At 35.6% G+C, this 21,702-nt stretch overlaps 2 protein-coding genes across 5 annotated transcripts in view; both read right to left on the reverse strand.

The window, feature by feature from the left end:
- Positions 1-21,702, reverse strand: part of LOC139122795 (cadherin-23-like) — a 185,285-nt gene that overhangs the window by 109,180 nt on the left and 54,403 nt on the right. For all 4 annotated transcript variants that reach the window (XM_070688522.1, XM_070688521.1, XM_070688523.1 and 1 more), the window contains exons 36-42: positions 21,343-21,597; positions 20,767-20,866; positions 18,064-18,316; positions 17,616-17,703; positions 17,219-17,315; positions 16,624-16,856; positions 16,302-16,510 (exon numbers count right to left, since the gene is read on the reverse strand). In XM_070688522.1, the coding sequence (XP_070544623.1) occupies positions 16,302-16,510; positions 16,624-16,856; positions 17,219-17,315; positions 17,616-17,703; positions 18,064-18,316; positions 20,767-20,866; positions 21,343-21,597 (1,235 nt within the window). The remainder of the gene's footprint in view (positions 1-16,301; positions 16,511-16,623; positions 16,857-17,218; positions 17,316-17,615; positions 17,704-18,063; positions 18,317-20,766; positions 20,867-21,342; positions 21,598-21,702) is intronic.
- Positions 2,023-15,883, reverse strand: LOC139123306 (cadherin EGF LAG seven-pass G-type receptor 2-like). The gene is made up of 13 exons (XM_070689460.1): positions 15,857-15,883; positions 15,508-15,587; positions 14,972-15,056; positions 14,594-14,719; positions 14,103-14,173; positions 13,308-13,554; positions 12,521-12,751; positions 11,719-11,973; positions 11,418-11,517; positions 3,664-3,916; positions 2,980-3,067; positions 2,414-2,504; positions 2,023-2,252 (listed from the first exon to the last, which is right to left on the reverse strand). Exons 1-13 carry the CDS (start codon positions 15,881-15,883, stop codon positions 2,152-2,154), a joined length of 1,755 nt encoding a protein of 584 aa, XP_070545561.1. The 3' UTR covers positions 2,023-2,151.

The raw sequence follows: 21,702 nt of genomic DNA on the forward strand, positions 1-21,702 counted from the left end.
GAGTAGTTTTTGAAATAAAATTTTCTGACCAAAAATGGCAACAATTGCCCCAAAAATGAAATTGCAGATTTCATCATAATTTCAAGAGATCAAATTTAGTTCATAACTTCATCTATAGAAACCTGTATACCAATTTTAAAGCTGTTAGACCAGTACTTTTTTTGAGAAACACATTTTTTGACCAAAAATGGGAAAAATGCCCCAAAAATTCAAAATTGCAGATTTCATCATTATTTTTTAATAAATATCATTTCGGATCATCTATAGAAACTGTATACCAAATTTCAAAGCTATCGGATGAGTAGTTTTGGAAATACACGTTTTGACCAAAAAATGGCAAAAATTGCCCCCAAAATACAACATTACAGATTTCATCAGAAATTCATTATATATTACTGAACTCATCTGTAGAAACCTGTATACCAAATTTCAAAGCTATCAGACCAGTAATTTTTGAGAAACACATTTTTTGACCAAAAATGGCAAAAATTGCCCCAAAATTACAAAATTGCAGATTTCATCATGATTTCAACAAATATCATTAAGGTGATCTGTAAAAACCTGTATACCGAATTGCAAAGCTATCAGATGAGTAGTTTTGGAAATACACATTTTTTGACCAAAAATGGCAAAAATTGCCCCAAAAATACAAAATTTCAGATTTCATCAGAAATTCAATATATATTACTCAGTTCATCTATAGAAACGTGTATACCAAATTTCAAACTATTAGACCAGTACTTTTTGAAAATACATTTTTTGACAAAAAATGGCAAAAATTGCCTTAAAAATGCAAATTTGCATATTTCTGCACAATTTGAACAAATCTGAAATAGATCATCCCTAGGGACATATGTACCAAATATCAAAGCTATCTGACTGGTAGTTTTGAAGAAGAAGATTTTTAAAGATTTTTTTACCAAAAATGACAAAAATTGCCTTAAAAATACAAATATGCAAATTTCACCACGATTTGAACAAATCTGACTGAAGTCACCCTAAGTAAACTGCATATCAAATTTCAAAGCAATCGGACAGGCGGTTTCAGAGAAGAAGATTTTTTTACCAAAAACACCAAAAATTGCCCCAAAAATACAAATATGCAAATTTCACCACGATTTGAACAAACTTAAGTGTGGTCACCCCAAGTGAACTGCATATAAAATTTCAAAGCAATTGAACTTGCAGTTTCAGAGGAGAAGGCAATTGTTGACGGACGACGACGACGACGACGGACGACGGACGACGGACGACGACGGAAAATCAACCTATTTGATAAGCTCCGCGTCGCTGACAGCGGAGCTAATAAACCAACTAGCCAGAAATAGTAATCCATCTGAAGTACGTTACCACAATCATGGGGCATCATACCTATTCTGTTCTTCTATTGGTTGATCAGTTGCTTGCACTGTGATGATGTAACTACTTCTCATCTCAAAGTCCAGTCCAGAGTTATCGCTGATGAAGATGCTACCATTGTTGCCGTGGATACCAAAGATGCTATCACCATTACCACTGGTTGCTAGGATACTATATACTATGTCAGCATTGGCTCCTTCATCTCTGTCTTCAGCAAAGACCTGAAAAAAGACAAATATTGGACTTTCTTGACTCTCTAGACTAAAGCCACAACTCAAAAGACTAGTGTTATATTTCAAACTGCATCTATGGAGACAAATTAAATTTTTGATTTTTATAAAAATAAGAAGTAAAACACTTTATTTACTCCGAGACTTCAAAATGAGGCCCAACAAGTGGTACATCCGAAAAGGATTGTAAAAGTTTGAAAATTTGAATGTCTGTCCCCAAGGCGCATTCTAACTTATGATTAACAACACATAAGGAAACAGTATGATGCTGAGAAAATTTAGAGAATTGTTCCTCGGTCTAAATATTTCAGCAAGAGCTTGATTCTTCGTAATTCCAACAAAATAGCTATGCTAACTTGCCAATTAGGTGATATTATCCTCTCATGGCCTGTTACTTTACACAAGTCTAAAATCACCAATAACGCTTACCTGAATGACATCATCGCCATTTTCTGCATTTTCCGTAACATTGGCGGCATAAGATGGTAACTTGAAAAGTGGAGAGTTATCATTCTCATCAAAGATTACTATCGTAACATTTACTAAATCAGTGAAAACTCCATCAGTTACCATAGGCAACTATATCATAACTGTCAATAGTCTCTCTGTCAAGTCTGCCAGATACCTCTAACTCTCCATTTCTTTGGTCTATACTGAATGGAACTGAAACACAAAGAATTATTAACATTAATAATTTTCACTTGCTTTTGTAAGTTATTCCTTATTTCATATTCAGAAAGTAATATTCATCATTATTGGTTAATCATTAAAGCTTGACTCCCTATGAAGTCATTTAAGAATCAACAGACTGTGATCTTACATACCAGAGTTTGAATTTTCCAAACTGTAGACTAGAGTGTCACCATCAACATCACTGGCTTCAACTTGATCTATAGGCATGCCATTGCGAGAATTCTGTAAGAACAAATGCAGAACGACGTTAGATTTACTTATCAACATACTGAAATTCTTACCCAATCGTATCTATGCACCCAAATGAAATACATTAATTTTGATGTCATGGACGAGTTTCAAGGGGATAGAAACTGTTGCCACTTTCAGCTTCAACTCATATGATATCAATCAAAGTGATGAGAAAGGAAGTAGTGTCCATAACCACAAAATCAAAACAATTAAATTATAGCTAACATGGCCAAACTTGAATCTTTTCTTTTCCAAAGTCCAAATGAAAGAAAGATACATGTATTGTGTAAATTGAAAAAGGAAATCAATTCCATGGCATCATCCTAATATTTTTCCTCTTTTCCTTTATCAAAACTGCCAACTTTTGAAGCCCTTAGTTCCCTCCTTTGTGATTGCCAATTTGATAAGCATACTTAAAGTTGAATCAATGGAAATGACATTTTCTGAAACCAAACTACACACTTACTTCATAGACAGTAAAATTATAGGATGGCATCAGGAATGACGGACCATTATTGTTGACGCTGTCAACATTAATTGTCACTGTAGTAGTCCTGGTTAAAAGAAAAAATTGAAAGAAATTCCTTGACAAATCCACAAAGTATTACAAGACCTTAATTATCTTATGGAATTAATAATAGATACCATGCAAAGAAATCTATACCCTGTCTTTGTATAACACCTCAAGGCAATGCAAGAGTGATAATAATTTCAACTTTGGGTTACAACTCTTATAATTGAAATATGGCTTATTCATTCTTTGACACTGAATTTGATGATGAAATCCAGCAAAGTTAACGATGGAAGCCCATCTTATCAATACTTATCAAGAATGTAATCACCAAGAACAAAATATGCCATACACGTACAAATCACCAAGAACAAAATATGCCATACATGTACATGTAAAGCTCACTTTTATATGAACTATAACAGATTTTCATGCAGACATTCTGAAGGTTTGAGACAAAAATTGAACAAGGCTATATAGAAAACAATGAACAAGATCAAACAGTAAATGAGTTAATATGGAAAATGTCACACTGTTTTTAAACAAATTTACTCAAAGACACCACAGCATTTCAAAAAAACGCAGGACAATGTCGGAGAATATAGAAAGCTCTCAATTGAGAATGCAAAGAATACTGACCCACTCCTTTGAGGGTCACCACCGTCCTTGGCAATGACATTGTACACAAACTTGACATCACCATTTTCATAGTCTAATTCCCTTGCAAGGAATATCTCTCCTGTGTTGTTATTGATATAGAAGACTCCATCTGAATCTGTGATGTCATAACTCATAATCTGACCTTTGACACCATCATCAATGTCACTGGCTGACATCCTGCCCACACTGCTGTCAATGGTGGCATTTTCACTGATGTGGAAAATGTAAGGATCTGAAAGACAAACAACAATTCATCCTCTACAACATGATATCAAGGTACAATTCTTGTCTCCAAATCATCAAATTACAAACTCAACTATTATCTAAAATGCACATATTCATGTTCCATTTGCTTGTAAATGTTCAGTTCAGTATCCTAGCCGTTAATCTTTGCACATTTTGATACAATTTTGATATAATTTTGCCAATGTCATGATTGTTAAGAATATGCTGGTATTTGGTGTGGGCTACAGGGAAGCACAAATCAATGTTACACCCTAGCAATGATCTCAAATGATGTTGTAAAAAAATGGGTCACAGGATTATGCAGTAACTATGAACATATCATTAGCAATATGTCCAGCTCCATAAACTATAGCACCATCTATTCTAATGCCTAGACATAAATTATGCATTCCCTTATTAAATATTTTGTGGTCATGCATTCATCAGAGATAGGCTATAAAACAAACTTTTACCAAACATAAAATAGAGAAACATTGTGCCAGGTGACAGTTTGTACTGAATACAACTGGGTAATGTACGGTTTATTGCAAAATTGTTTATGAGTTACCTGTAAGATTGTGAAAGAAAACCAGAAACATTTGGGACAAACTGCATGGATAAGTTAAATGTAATGAAAGGCATCACACATATCAGTGAATACCAGAACCTGCTGGCAGCCATATTAAGATAATGCACACATGCAAGATTATAAAATGCTATGTTTTTGTTGGGTTGTGTGTGTGTGTGTGATTTCACATCAACAAGGGTTTAGCAACTCAGAGCAGAACTACGCTTTACTGATCTTTTAGCAAGAAATGAGAATTATCAGACACAGAATGTCATATCATTATGAGTACAGGCACTGAACGTCAACCACAAACTGCAGAGAACACCTCCATACACAAACACTGAGATAGTAATTATTTACCTTCTGTTGCCGCGATAACCGGAACACCGGAACTGTTGCCACGGTACTCAATGAACAACGGTACAAGCAATCTACTATGTCCATGAATGTCAAGATAGTAAAGTCGCAAAAGCAGTAACAGAAGATTCACATTTCAGGGTCCCAGACAATGGATGACGTAATTTTCATTGAGAGTGTGATAATATCATTCAATTGAATATTTTAATTACTTTAGACCACCCACCACATCAAAGTACACTAAGTAGAAACACAATTTCTGAAACATCTACAACATTACATAAACACATATCCTTGTAAAACAAGTCATTGACAATGACATAGTCCCCACTTGTAATAGGAGTATTAGTCTTGATGGGGCAGGGAAATGTGGTCATTAAGAAGTATCACTGGAGTGCATATGTTCAGATCTATGGACACATGGTCTATGTCATTGCTCCCAATTTGAAACAAGAGGCATGTCTAAGTTATGGTTCTAAATCGGGAAAAAAGATCAGACCTCTAGCTGTATTGGCCAGCCAAGAAATACATATTTACATATAAATGAGGTACAAGATGTGACATCTTAAGGTCTAATATCCTATCAAAATTGAAGCGTACAGAATTTGTGGTTACTGAGTTATGTATATATATGTATAATCAAGGTCAAAGGTCATCAAGGTAACGTGACATTTTGAAAAAAAAAATTGTATTGCTAATTAATCCCTATATGCCAAAATTCAGACCTCCAGCTCTATTGGCTTGCCCAGAATTAGATATGGGCATAATTAACGGGGTAAAGCATGTGTTGTCATAAGGTCTCCCATCCTACCAAATATAAAGGACATAGCACTTGTGGTTACTTATTTATTGACATAATCGTGTATTTTAGGTAAAAGGTTATCGAGGTCACATGACATTTTGTCAAAAAATTTCTATCCTATAGTCTATCCCTATATACCAAAAATCATACATCTAGCTCTATTGGCTCGCTCAAAATTAGATATGCACATAATTAATGAGGTACAATATGTGGCGTCATAAGGTGTCCATTCATACAAAATATGAAGGGTGTAGCACTTGTGGTTACTGAGTTATGGACAAATATGTAAATTTGAGGGCAAAGGTCACCGAGGTCACGTGACATTTTGTCAAAAAAAATTGTCTTGATAAGTTATCCCTATATACCAAAAATCAGACCTCTAGCTCTATTGGCTCGCTCAAAATTAGATATGTGCATAATTAATGAGGTACAATATGTGGCGTCATAAGGTGTCCCATCATACCAAATTTGAAGGGTGTAGCACTTGTGGTTACTGAGTTATGCACAAATATGTATATTTGAGGTCAAAGGTCATTGAGGTCACGTGACATTTTGTCAAAAAAATTGTATTGCTAAGTTATCCGTATATACCAAAAATCAGACCTCTAGCTCTATTGGCTCGCTCAAAATTAGATATGCACATAATTAATGAGGTACAATATGTGGCGTCATAAGGTGTCCCATCATACCAAATTTGAAGGGTGTAGCACATGTGTGTTACTGAGTTATGCACAAATATGTATATTTGAGGTCAAAGGTCATTGAGGTCATGTGACATTTTGTCAAAAAAAATTGTATTGCTAAGTTATCCCTTGACACCAAAATCAGACCTCTGGCTCTATTGGCTCGCCCAAAATTAGATATGCACATAATTAATGAGGAACAATATGTGGCGTCATAAGCTGTCCCATCATACCAAATATGAAGGGTGTAGCACTTGTGGTTACTGAGTTATGGACAAATATGTATATTTGAGGTCAAAGGTCACCAAGGTCATGTGACATTTTGTCAAAAAAATTGTATTGCTAAGTTATCCCTATATACCAAAAATCAGACCTCTAGCTCTATTGGCTCGTTAAAAATAGATATGTGCATAATCAATGAGGTACAATATGTGGCGTCATAGGGTGTCCCATCATACCATATATGAAAGGTTTAGCACTTGTGGTTACTGAGTTATGGACAAATATGTATATTTGAGGTCAAAGGTATCAAGGTCACGTGACATTTTGTCGAAGTGTCTGAGATATCTGCGTGAACGGATGGACTCACGGATGGACTCACGGACGGACATGACCCAATCTATAAGCCCCCTGGACTTTATCTGTGGAGAATAATACTGTTTCACTGCATCCTTTTTGCAATATGAATACGATGAGAAACTAAATGTTTATTTTTCTTGGCCTTATACATGGGAGTCTATGGAGGTGAAAACTAAAAAGTCCTCTAACACGGCCAAATTTGATCGCATTGTGAAACAAATCGACGTGCATCTGTATGAGGTAGGGTACTATCCTTGTACCAAGTTTGAACGAAATCGCTCCACTCGTCTCTGAGATATTTGCGTGAACGGACGGACGGACGGACGCACGCACGCACGCACGGACGCACACACGCACGGACATGACCAAACTATAAGTCCCCCCGGACGGTGTCCGTGGGGACTAAAAAAAATTCACATAAATTTTCTATCTATGACCAATGACTAGATCTTACATTACTAACTGGAAATTTTCAGGCCCAAAATTTGATATTCATGATAATAAGTCTTGGATATCAATAACAAGTCATCGTTGATGACACAGTCCCCACTTGTTAATGGGTACTTTGATTACATGTCCTAAGAGGATAGAGTCCTCTTCATTAATTGAGACATCCCAAGTTTTGGCTAAGGACATGAAAATATGTAACAAAATGGCTGCCATGCAGCCATATTGGATCATATCAAGAAACAAATTGACATACATATGTATGACATAGGTTAATGTCCTTGTACCAACTTTGAATAAAATCGGTTAAGATATGTCTTAGAGTATTATGGCCCTCGACAGGAAAAAATCGTAATAAAATGGCCGCAAGGCAGCCATATTGGATCGTATCACATAACAAATTGACATGCATATCTATGACATAAGTCAATCTCCTTGTACCAACTTTGAATAAAATCCGTTGAAACATGTCTGAGTTATTGCTCTGTACATGAAAATATCGTAATAAAATGGCTGCCTAAAGGCCATATTGGATCGTATCACATAACAAATTGACGTACATATGTAAGACATAGGTCAATGTCCTTGTACCAACTTTGAATAAAATCGGTTGAGATATGCCTGAGTTATGCCTCTGCATATGAAAAAATCGTAATAAAATGGCCACACAGCAGCCATATTGGATTGTATCACAAAACAAATTGACATGCATATCTATGACATTGGTCAATGTCCTTGTACCAACTTTGAATAAAATCGGTTAAAACATGTCTGAGTTATGGCACTGTATATGAAAATATTGTAATAAAATGGCCGCCTGGCAGCCATATTGGGTCGTATCACAAAACAAATTGACGTACATATCTATGACATTAGTAAATGTCCTTGTACCAACTTTGAATAAAATCGGTTGAAACATGTCTGAGTTATGGCTCTGTATATGAAAAAATTGTAATAAAATGGCCACACAGAAGCCATATTGGATCGTATCACAAAACAAATTGACGTGCATATCTATGACATTGGTCAATGTCCTTGTACCAACTTTGAATAAAATCGGTTGAGACATGTCTGAGTTATGGCTCTGTATATGAAAAAATCGTAATAAAATGGCCGCCTGGCGGCCATATTGGGTCGTATCACAAAACAAATTGACGTACATATCTATGACATTGGTCAATGTCCTTGTACCAACTTTGAATAAAATCGGTTGAAACATGTCTGAGTTATGGCTCTGTACATGAAAAAATCGTAATAAAATGGCCGCCTGGCGGCCATATTGGATCGTATCACAAAACAAATTGACGTACATATCTATGACATTGGTCAATGTCCTTGTACCAACTTTGAATAAAATCGGTTGAAACATGTCTGAGTTATGGCTCTGTACATGAAAAAATCGTAATAAAATGGCCGCCTGGCGGCCATATTGGATCGTATCACATAACAAATTGACGTGCATATCTATGACATCAGTCAATGTACTTGTACCAACTTTGAATAAAATTGGTTGAAACATGTCTGAGTTATGGCTCTGTACATGAAAAAATTGTAATAAAATGGCCGCCTGGCGGCCATATTGGATCGTATCATAAAACAAATTGACGTACATATCTATGACATTGGTCAATGTCCTTGTACCAACTTTGAATAAAATCGGTTGAAACATGTCTGAGTTATGGCTCTGTACATGAAAAAATCGTAATAAAATGGCCGCCTGGCGGCCATATTGGATCGTATCACATAACAAATTGACGTGCATATCTATGACATCAGTCAATGTACTTGTACCAACTTTGAATAAAATTGGTTGAAACATGTCTGAGTTATGGCTCTGTACATGAAAAAATTGTAATAAAATGGCCGCCTGGCGGCCATATTGGATCGTATCACAAAACAAATTGACGTGCATATCTATGACATTTGTCAATGTCCTTGTACCAACTTTGAATAAAATCGGTTGAAACATGTCTGAGTTATGGCTCTGTACATGAAAAAATTGTAATAAAATGGCCGCCTGGCGGCCATATTGGATCGTATCACAAAACAAATCGACGTGCATATCTATGACATTGGTCAATGTCCTTGTACCAACTTTGAATAAAATCGGTTGAAACATGTCTGAGTTATGGCTCTGTACATGAAAAAATCGTAATAAAATGGCCGCCTGGCGGCCATATTGGATCGTATCACAAAACAAATTGACGTGCATATCTATGACATTGGTCAATGTCCTTGTACCAACTTTGAATAAAATCGGTTGAAACATGTCTGAGTTATGGTTCTGTACATGAAAAAATAGTAATAAAATGGCCGCCTGGCGGCCATATTGGATCGTATCACAAAACAATCGACGTGCATCTGTATGACATATGAAGTAATCCTTGTACCAAGTTTGAATGAAATCGCTTCTTGCATCTCTGAGATATCTGCGTGAACGGACGGACGCACACACGCACGCACGGACGCACACACGCACGGACATGACCAAACCTATAAGTCCCCCCGGACGGTGTCCGTGGGGACTAATAAAAGACAGGGCACCATACTTTCACCACAAGACAAAGGTCAACTCAATGATGTTCACTGTCAGATCCTCAAGTTTCATGTTTACTTGTGTGAAAAAATGTGCCAACTGGAATCCAAAGCCTGAAATTATTAAATTTCTAAATGATCTATCAGTTTTACTGTAATGATTTATGATGGTTTGCTGGGGAGAATCAAGACAGTCATTCAAAAGCTCCAACATTAAGAAATTTCCATTTATCAGTAATTGGACTAAATTTCAACTTTACTAAAGCAAGGCATTGAATTATTGATTGTAAAACACCAATTATTTCTGAAATTGCATTGGAAGCTTGAGAATTATGGAGTTAACGTACTTAAGAAGGAAAAAGTTGATGACTCGCAGATATAAACCATGTTTTGCTCAAAACAAGACTGGCATCAGTTACCCTTCTCTTTTGGAAAGTCAGTTTGACAAAGAAATCATAATGTCGTGTACACTATGTAGGTACACCATTATGTGAGGCAAGTACCCATACAGTCTATGTAGGGATCATTTACAAGTGTCTGAGATAGGCTGTGTTAATGGACACTAAATATGACTATACCTTTATAAGATGACTATCTTTTAAAATACCAGACTTACATACGAAAGAAATTTTGTAAATTTACATTTTAGTGGGCAGGACAAACTTTTGAGTTCATGAGAGGGCAGTGGGGATTTTCTAAGATGGAAGAGGGGACTGGGGAGTTCCTTTGAAAGGCACAGGGGAATTTTGGCAGTGGAGAGGAAAGAGAGGAAGAACTTTACTTGTGGGTGGGAGGGGAAGCCTTTCAAATAGTGATGGGAAAGCAGTTGGTAACAGCTTCTTTCCAGGCCAACATTTTATCAGAATTCTTTTACATGCTATATTTACACTTATAAACACACCTTTGATGTCTCTGATCATAGCAGCTGCAACATCCAGTATACCAATACACCTCATTTTCAATTTAGTTAAGCTGCTAGAGGTTGTTTCCATGTACAGTAATTGCCTTTTTATATCAATGTGCAAATTATCAAGACTCACAGTAAATACATGTAACTCTAGAAGTTCCATCTAACAAATATTTTTTATGTTCCATCTTACAAATATTTTTTATGTTTCACAGCAGATTTTTGTCAGTCATACTGACATCAATCAACCTTGACTGAAATACGATATCCAGCTGCTTCTCTAAGACATTAGAGCTAAGGTGGAAGATCAACAATTATTTTGGCTAACATTATTGGTGCCAGTGGTATTTATTGAAAAGATCCCTATAATGATCACCTTTGATTTCATCAACAGAGTGTGTAGACAACTGTCACTGGAAACGAAAGAAACCAATTTATCTTACTATGTCTCAATACCATTACACAACAGTTGACAATCCTGAAAACATGTTGTTAGGACTTGATGCACAACCAATGTTTAGTTATAAACGCATCTACATCTTCACAAACAACTTCAGTTGCATTCTTGAAAAGGGAAAAAGTATACTCAATCATGTTGAAGTTGGAAGTAGATAATTTTATCATTCCTACCTTCATCAAATACTGGATCATTATCATTAACATCAGTGATGGTGATTTCAATGAATGCTGTGTCATTCTCAGTATGACCAGAACCATCTGTTACGGATACCTAAAACAATACAACCAAACCTGTCACTCATCAATTGCAACCTAAATTGTTTAAATATTCACTGATTACTTTAAGACCTTTATACATATTCTGTAGGCTAAACTTTTATAGACATGTTATAATCATGAATTTTTTTAAATAACAAGTGTTTCTTAAAACTAAAACTTGAAAAAAAAATAACGGTGTGGTATGAGCACTTACCGTTAAATTGAAGAATGTTTGATTGTTAGGTGGATCTCTGTCGATTACTCCACTGACCATGACATGTCCAGTTGATGAATCAATAGAAAACTGACCATCATCGTTGCCATGGCTAATCCAGAAGATAAACTCAGATGATGTAAGATCAGTATCAGTAGCTGTCAATGTCAACACTGTACTGCCAATTTCAATGTCTTCTTCAATGGTTGAAATGTATGTGTTGTTTTCAAATACTGGACCATGCTCATTGATGTCCTGCAGAATGGGGGAAGAATTTCATTCTATCATACACAAATTGACTTAGCATAACTACAAATTAAGTATTTATGAAATTAAAATATTTTAGTTCTTTATGCATTCACTTACTTTCCAATTCCTACCCTGATATGTTTTAACAAAAGTTTGTGGAACAATAACACTTACTTTCTGAAATGGTAAAATTTCCCACCAAATTGACGTTATTAGATGCAAACTGACTTTGGTCAATCATGTACTGTCCACTGATACTGTACTTGTACAGTGTATTTTTAACCCTTTGAGCACCAAAGTAAATTTTCTTCGCCTTTATAAAATATACCCAAGTCAATTATTTTTTTCAGATTTCTGCCAAAATTTTGAGAAAAAGCTTTGCTAACAAATTGCTATCTCCATTTGGTCCAAAATAATCCGAAAAGTTGCAGAAAACTTCATAAAAAAATTGGTAAAATGTTGCACTAAAAATTACAGCACTCAAAGGGTTAAAATAAATTAAACAAAAAAATCTGGAAACACAAAAGTGAGTGCATACTTGTTAAGTACTTACCCTGACAATGATAGTGACATTGACGGTACTGTTGGTGATGTCAGAACCCAAGTATGGCTGGAGATTGTATGCAGTCACTTTCAGAGTCAAAACTCTACCTTGACTCTCAACATCAATAGCAGACATTACTGTGATTTGACCAACACTATTGATTTCAAAGTGAGCATCATCATTACCATCACTGATGTAATAATTTGTCTTATCATTGGGTGACAGATCTGCGTCACTTGTCTGCAGAAGACAGGACAGGAAAACGTTTACACTTTAATTGAATGGCTAATGTGCAGCATCTCGGAAGCTGTTATCCCATTGTTGACTGAATCTTACCATTATCATTGAATTATACACAACAGACTCCCTAAGCTGCTGTGAATAGTGACAATGACCAATCAGATATAACCTTCTGAGCCCGCTGCACATCAGCAGGAATTGAACACAACCTCATTGAATGATTAACGAGAATCAAGTTTGTGTATAATTATTCATTCTTAAGATTGATTATGTATTTTCTTAACACTCTATGTTGTGAGTCAATTCATGATCTCTGAATAGGAAGTCTTCCCATCACTTAGATGCTTGAACATATCCATAACTCATATACAGCATGCCTTTCTAAACAATCATGTTCATGAGAATCAAATTCTGTAGTATCAGCTGAAAATATCAAGCTGGAATGATAAATTTATGAAAATGTCAAAAACTTTTCTGACTAAGATGACATTCTATATTTGAGTAGGTGAGCAACAATCGCACTGTTCCATCCACTGTGTCAAAATACACCACCAACCTGAACAGTGATAACAACAGTACCGACAGCATCATCACCCTCATCTACCACTCCTTGGTAGTTATCACTGGTAAAGACTGGTAAGTTATCATTGATATCTAGGATATTGATAGTAACTGGTACAGCTGTACTTCTAGGTGAGATTCCGTTATCAGATGCTATCACATACACGTCATAGGTGTCTTTGAATTCTCTATCCAACTCCATGGATGTTGTGACTGTTCCATGCTCATCAACTGCAAACCATCTGGTGAGAGGAGTAAATAGTTTTATTTGAAGGCTGTCTAAGGTTATGTCCAGAAAGTTCACAGAAAGTAGCATCATGTCTTAATTAATTGAGACGGATATTTCATTGATTTATGCAAACTTTGAGCAGGGGTGGCAGTGTTTACATGTAAAAATGTATGCCACCAGATATATACTGGAAAGCAAGCCTGTATCCAGGTAGTATTCTGAGTTCATACTCAGCTGAAACGATTCATATCTTAGAGAAACGTGTTGAGTTACAATGAAAGACACAAGAAGACAAGCAGAGAACCAGGCCTACTGTTCCCCGATGAATGTTTTTATGAGAAAATTGGAAATATCAATTCGCAGAAATTAAATCAATACTCTATCAAAATGCTTTGTGCAGTTTCATGACATCTCCAAAATTTAATAATCCCTGCAAATAATGACCACAGACGTAACATTGCTTTCAGCTTTGCTGTGTATGAGAGATTGCATGGACTTGACTCGCTATGTGTTGACATATGGTTTACATATCTACACATATTAGTGTTCACTTGTACATACCCTGCAGTATCAAAAGGCGCTTGGAAAGAGTAGCTGATTTCAGAATTGATGCCGAGATCCATGTCAGATGCCTGTCAAGAGAAAAAAGAACTTCAACTGTCACAATGATTGCTACCAAGTAGAAGCAAACAGCTTGTGATATTGCGTGTTGTAATATCACAGAAGTGCTTCATATGGTTTTTCGAATAACCTTTAGTAAAGTTTCATTAACAAGGAACACATTTGCTGTACTTTGTTACACAGTGTGCTATTTGACAGTGAGAGCACTGGAATACATTTCATGCAATATGCAACAACACATACATGTTAACAATAAAGTTTGAAATCGATTTAGTCCTGTTCAAATTAGTGAAATTGACAAAATTTAATTGGCATGATAAAGTTATGGGCAGGCTGTTTAACGTTTTAGGGTTTTTCACTGTGGCAATGATAGAATCGTGTTGATAAAACAAAGAGTGTCGAGTACATCTCAGCTATATGTAGTTACTTACATTGACAACTCCAACAAATTGTCCAATCATCTCCTCCGTTACATTGAACTCATAACTTGCACTCTCAAAGACAGGAGAGTTGTCATTGGCATCTTCAACGTAAAGCATCAAAGTTGTGTTGGCACTCTGGTAGAAAAAAAGACACAAGTATAAATATCAGAACACACATGCCTGCTAATTAAGGCTAAAATTTAATGTTAAAAAGGGATTTTTTGTCCAGCTGAGAGCTAACGCCTGTTCCAACAGTGCTATATTGCAAATATAGCACATTTATTTTCACGTCTTGACCAATCAGATCTGCTTCATCGATATACTGGTATGATATACTAGAGTTTACACAATAGACATGAATATTATGAGAACAGAATTTTGACTCACCTGAACGCCATCACTGACTTTGATTGTTATGATGTATTCATCTTTTCCTTCCCTATCCAGTAGAGCCTGTGTTCTAACAATGCCACTACAAAAACAAACGATGAAGTGTTACAATCATGTATTTCAATTTATCCATGCAAACAGACAGACTGTCACTTTTATTTATTTGTAGTTTTGGTCAAAGTCACACCATGTGAAGGCAGGACAATGGCAGTAAATGACTTCAGATTAACTGGTAACATCACTGAATACATTGACTTAGCTAGACTAAAGTCCAGCAGTTTAAAATTTCAAGATGGTATTCCTTCTTATAGTTTCATCAATACATTGCACTTTTACTAACATTGAAATCTAAAAACCAAGTCTCAAAAGAGACACTCAAAATTCTCTGTCGAAAATATACTACATCATACTGATTGGTATTGTTACAAATGTGGACGGTAATTCTAGCAAAATTTTGCAAAATGTTTTCATACATTTTATGACATGCAAAATCAACTGCAAGACATAAACTGGTAAATCTAGATGATACAAACCTTGCATTTTCAATTCTGAAGGTATTGCTGCTATCACCAAGACTGTAGACAAGACTTCCCACTGTGTCTGCGTCATTGGCCTTGACAGAGTAAAAGAAAAATCAATGTAGATATCAACACAATCATTACATTTTTCATGAGAGTAATCCAGAAAAATAAAATTACAGTACCGTAAGCCACGTACATTGTATTTCTGTGAGGATATAAAATGCATAGTAGCCTTTGCTTGTTGATCAATGGAAACCAATGATCATATGCATTTTTTTTTAAGTCAACAGATACAAAATCAATACATAATGAATTGAGATTAAAAGTAAAAAAATAACTGAACTCGTAAGTTAGAACATACCTGCATTTGAATTATGGATGTTTCCATGGTAACTGCTTCACTGACATAGGACACATAAGAAGACTGAGCAAAATATGGAGCTTCATCATTTACATCAATGACACTGATAAACACATTGACTGTGGTGGATCTGCCAATAAATAAAATTTGTAATTTCTATTATCCGTATATGTTCAATTCTGAGATCTGATACATTTTACATGCTTTAATTTGTTGATACCATACTCTTTGGATGCAATATGTGGATGAAATCGAGAATCTTTCATTCCCATGGTCAAAATGAAACATGGTTCTAGCTCTTCAAAATGTTATTTTCTACAATGTAGACTTGTAAGTATATCCACTTTCAATGGGTGATGCTAGGAATTCTGTGTAAAGTTTCACATTTCATAAGTTTTTTGATTGTCCATTGCAAAAACACCCATCAACACAAAGAGAACATTACCTATTCTGTCCTTCTATTGGTTGATCAGTTGCTTGCACTGTGATGATGTAACTACTTCTCATCTCAAAGTCCAGTCCAGAGTTATCACTGATGAAGATGCTACCATTGTTACCATGGATATCAAAGATGCTACCTCCATTACCACTGGTTGCTAGGATACTATACACAATGGCATCGTCTGAATTCAGATCTGCATCAGTTGCTGTGATCTAAAAGAAACCAGAGAGGGCATTATTGAAGTAACAGCAGTGATTTGACAAAGTGATGAAATTCATAAAGCAAGGCATGTGTATTATGATACGTAATATCATTACTAATGTACCTGAATAACCTCCATTCCTGTATCCACATCTTCAGTGATATTTCCATAATACTCATTTTCTCCAGGCTCCGGAATGTTGTCATTTTCATCCAAGATTGCAACGGTGACATTGGTTGTGGCAGAGTACAAGCCATCACTCGCAGTAACAACAAAGCCATAGCTGTCTATTCTCTCTGTGTCCAGAACTCCAGACACAGTCACCTCTCCAGTGATTGAGTTCACATCAAATGGAACTGTGGGAACAATTTAAAGAAAGAAATGTACAGGAAAGTCGTTAGTGTGTAGACATATCTTTCCTTCATTTAATATGTTCATTTGAAAGGTCGTAATTAAAATGAATAATTTCTGCTGAACATAAAAAAATGCTTATGTCGCTCTAGGAACTGTTCTACATATGGCTATTCTACAGTAAGCAATCTTGTGTATATATTCCACTGACATATACATATACTCATGGCCAATACTTTTTGATAAAGTGTATTTTACTGTTCGTAAAATGTACTGGTCATGAAATTTGTGACATCTACATACCGCATATAAGATGTACAAATCTGTAATAAAAGACTGACAGTCTTACAATTCCAGTAATACTCACAGTTCAGAGGATCTGGATAGCTTATTACATAGGACAGGGAATCACCATCTAGATCCACTGCAAAAATGGTACCAACTGATATACCCATCCTTGAATTCTGACAAATAAAAAAAGAATTGCAAAGATGTTTGTTTTGTGTCATCCAATTTTCACTGCAAACATTTCTTTCTACTGCATCACCAACACTGCAAAAGTAATAATAGCCAGTGAGTGTATTTGACGTAAACACACAAAATCAAACTTGAAATTTTTGCAATTGCATATCACTGGAAAGTGTTGTGAACTAACAAAAGTTGATGAGACTGTAGGATGTAATTTCTACACTCTGAAATGACTATGAGATGCCATCTGGTTTCTCTCACATTATGATATACAGCATATACAGTGACATACATACCTCATATACATTGAAGAGATAATTTGTCATATTGAAGGACGGTGATTTTGTATTCATGTTAACTACATCGATGACAACTGAAACAGACCTGCAATAAAATTCAAAATAGTATACGGTAAAATAAGTTGATCTTTCAAAAGTTTCTTGAAAAAATTTTGATCTGTTGCAGACTATATTAAAAATGATGTAATATGAATGTTTTAAAAAACAGCTACTACCATTGCCGCATATAGTGTTGATTCTGGTTGTCAAGGTAATCTATGCATTTATTTGAAAGGTTGAAACATTGTACAAGTTCAGGATAAAAAAATATTTTGTTGTCAAAATCCACAACATGTTTGAGGGGAATCCATTCAAAACAAAGTACATCATTTTCGCACTTATGCCAAGTGGTTTATTTTTGTGATTTTTGATCGATTACTAGTAATATTTTAATTGAAAATCTCACCTATTGAGTTGGACCACTCCACCATCCTTGGCAATGACATTGTACACAAACTTGACATCATCATTTTCATAGTCTAATTCCCTTGCAAGGAATATCTCTCCTGTGTTGTTATTGATATAGAAGACTCCATCTGAATCTGTGATGTCATAACTCACAATCTGACCTTTGACACCATCATCAATGTCACTGGCTGACATCCTGCCCACACTGCTGTCAATGGTGGCATTTTCATTCACTTGAAAGACATAAGAAGCTATAGAAAGCAAAGGATACATTACAAGTTAAGAAAAATTTATAGATGATTAAACACAAGGATCAAATCCTACACTATGATACATTCTGAAAATCTGATAATAAGTGACTGCAAACAGGTCGTATAACTTTAATTTAAAATAGTGAAATAATTTTATCACCAAACATTAACTATCTGATTAACAAATTGGTCATTCTGCATATTTCCTGCATATTGCTGTCCATTTAGATCAAATCGTTTGAAATAATACACAATAAACATGCTGGAGAAAGTATTTGCAAATGAACTTTTGAAATAAATACAAGTATATGACCATTGCATCCATTCTTCATTAGATTATGATATATATGATAAGACGTATCTTACATTGTTCCTGAACTGTTTCGTAACCAAACTGATAAGTTGAGTGAAAAAACTTCTGTTGCATGATTTAGTCAGTATACACATGCTTCAATATAGCAGTGACTTAACATGTATATGATAATGTTACTATCATGGAAATAACTGAAATTGTTAGAGTAACACAATTTATCAAAGGAATGCAAAATTCCTTCGCTTTTGTTAGGATTAGGATGGTTAATCAGGATGAATGTGGTAAGAAAGGATAGGTATTAAAGTCAGTCAAAATTGTCAGAGTGATAAATATTACACAAATGTTGCCAAGGTGAACAACCAGGACTTGCAGGTTAAACGCTGTGCCAAGTTCAGTGACCTTTAGTAGCACATTTATTGCGTTAACTTGAAAACCAGTAAAGGAATGAACTTTTCCGGCACAAAAATGCCGGAAGGTAGTATAGTGTTCAATACTAGTTGATTGTGCATCCAAGACAAATAAAGATTGGATAGATTGGATATATATGCGTTATTTGTCAGAAGGGATCATGTACTTGTTAATTCAGAGGAATCGGTTAATCCGTGTGTTCATATGGATTAGTGATTGCTTTGTTTACCAGTTTTTTATGAAATAGCTTAAAATGTAGGTTTCATGCCAAAGAAATAACGACATTTTTTGGAACCCACCTGTCTTCTTTTTCGAATAGATCATCGGAGCAAGATGAAAAACTTCATGGGAACCGACTTTCGCGTGCAGTTAATTGCTTAACGCTAACAGCCGCAACCATCCCATTGGTGATCTGTGAGTCATTAACTGTTTACGCATACGGTTTGTATCAAGTGCACTTTAGTGTTTACTTGGTCGGGGTTGGGGCTAAGTCAGGGGTTAGGGTCGGGGGGAAGTCAGGAGCAAGGGAATTTGGGTAAATTAGTGTACAGACCAGAGAAAATAATTCAGGTGGACTATTGTATAATAATAAGTATCTGATCTTTACAAAAGCATGGAGTGATATAATTTTACGGTAAAATCATGAAAAAATTCTTTGTGTGAGTCTATTGTGTCAAAGAATGTCCATTGAACATAACCAGAATTATTGATGTTTAATGGTCTAGATGAAGAAAAGATTTCTTATAAGACAAACATTACCAGAATGTTGACAAAAGACATTAAAAGTCTTCATGAAGATTTGTTCTGTGTCCTAAAGATGCTTTTAATACAAAATGAAAGCAAAAGTTTCAAGATTGTTCACATTGATGCCAGAAATATCTTTTTGTTATGAGTGTTTCTGTGGTACATAATGAATACTGAAATATTACTCTCTGGTACTCATGGAAAATATGGCATACATGTACCTCAGAATAGTGAACTCTGTGATAATTGGATAACATATTGGGCATGGAAAGGATGGTTTTTAATGGTACATATCAGTGCATTTTAATAAAAACTATGTGACAGTAGAGATAGACCAAGGGGCCATACAGTTCCTTAGGGGAAAGGACCAGACTGAAAGATTAAATTGTGTATGGGTCTCGGCATACTCCAACCCCACAGAGGTAGGCTTCCTACCTCCATGCTAACAAACAACAACTGAAGGTGCAGTTTGGGTCACCTCAGTGAACTTATAGAAATGAAGTACTATACCCACAACTCAATTAACAGGCTTTTCAAACACACAAAATGAAAATTTAGCCTAATTTAAAAAAGCCCGATTACATGATAATTCAAGTAGTGCTACATTCCCTTTGCAAGCCCTGTGGGCCTTCTTTTTACCCACTATGTTATCAGTAACCTCAGCATAATTGGTTCAAACAAAATTTTGTTTGAGAACAGGTACGTATTCAACACTGAGCCTTCAGTCATTGTTTTGGTTGGAGTTTGTTGAAACCCATAAATGACTCAATCTTTCATTCTCGGCTGGAAAGGATGTCTGTTACAGTTGTCAATGGCAGTTGTGATTAAAAGCTGCTCCCAGGGTACAGGATTGTACACTCCAACTACTGCTTGTGAAGTCAGCCATATACCTATACTTCAGGAAGCAATTGAAGTCTCATTTCTGATCTGATTGAGCAAGGTTTCATTGAACAATGATGTGATAACGATGCTGCTGCCATCTTACCTTGGTCAAATTCTGGTGTGTTATCGTTGACATCAGTTACAGTAATTTCAACGACAGCGCTGTCATTCGCTGTACTGCTCTCTCCGTCAGACACTGATACCTATAGAAAATCATATCTTATTTACCAACTCTGTTATACCTTTAGTTAACCTGATTGCACCACGACTGGTTTTAGAATTTATCATTGTGTGATGTCTCTTCCAGATGACATGACTGTGCATGTAAAATGCTACAGTGAAATCATCAACAAATATAGCTCATAATGCAATGCAGTTGGCAGATGTTTATCCTCTCTACCTACTTGTGATGTAAACATTGAACAAACAAGAGACAAAATCAAGTTTCATGGTTGTAGAATGAAATATAAGGATGCAAAAGTACAGATGAAAATATAAAAAATTTGTATGAAACATGAAAATTGATGTTCACAGAACCACTACAACACTGGGTCAGGTATCAAACTCACTCTAATCTACATAAGGGAAACTGAAAACAAAACAACAGAATTTCCTTTCACATATGAACCGATAATGTAATACATTAATTGCTGCACAGTAATAATTTCATTGAACATACCGTGATATTGAAGAATGTCTGTGAACTGGGAGGATCTCTGTCTATACTGCCAATGGTCATGATTCCACCTTGTGTTGGATGGATGAAAAACAGACCTTCTTCATTGCCTGCACTGATCCAATAGAAGATATCAGAGGGTGTGGCGTCCAGGTCTGTTGCCATGACAGTAAAAAACATGTTACCAGCCGTCCAGTCTTCCGGTATCATCACTTTGTAAGTGTCATTAGGGAAGACTGGCCCATTGTTGTTTGTGTCCTTTGAATAAAATGAACAGAAAAATTTATGAAAACATTCTGTGAAGAAGGAATGGAGATAAGTAGGCATTTATTGACAAAGAAGGCCGTCTTGTCTTTTCAATTA

Source organism: Ptychodera flava, chromosome 22, assembly GCF_041260155.1.
Source record: "Ptychodera flava strain L36383 chromosome 22, AS_Pfla_20210202, whole genome shotgun sequence".
Classification (NCBI taxonomy): Eukaryota; Metazoa; Hemichordata; class Enteropneusta; family Ptychoderidae; genus Ptychodera; species Ptychodera flava.

What these genes read in the sequence shown, in the direction of transcription:
- LOC139123306 (XM_070689460.1), bottom strand. Translation starts at nt 15,883, where the DNA reads ATGGAAACATCCATAATTCAAATGCAG. An exon ending in TGATCCAGTATTTGATGAAG is followed by an intron (nt 3,917 to 11,417) that starts GTAGGAATGATA and finishes TTTGTCTTTCAG; the next exon opens with ATCCTTACATTTTCCACATC. An exon ending in GGTGACCCTCAAAGGAGTGG is followed by an intron (nt 3,068 to 3,663) that starts GTCAGTATTCTT and finishes TCTTTTAACCAG; the next exon opens with GACTACTACAGTGACAATTA.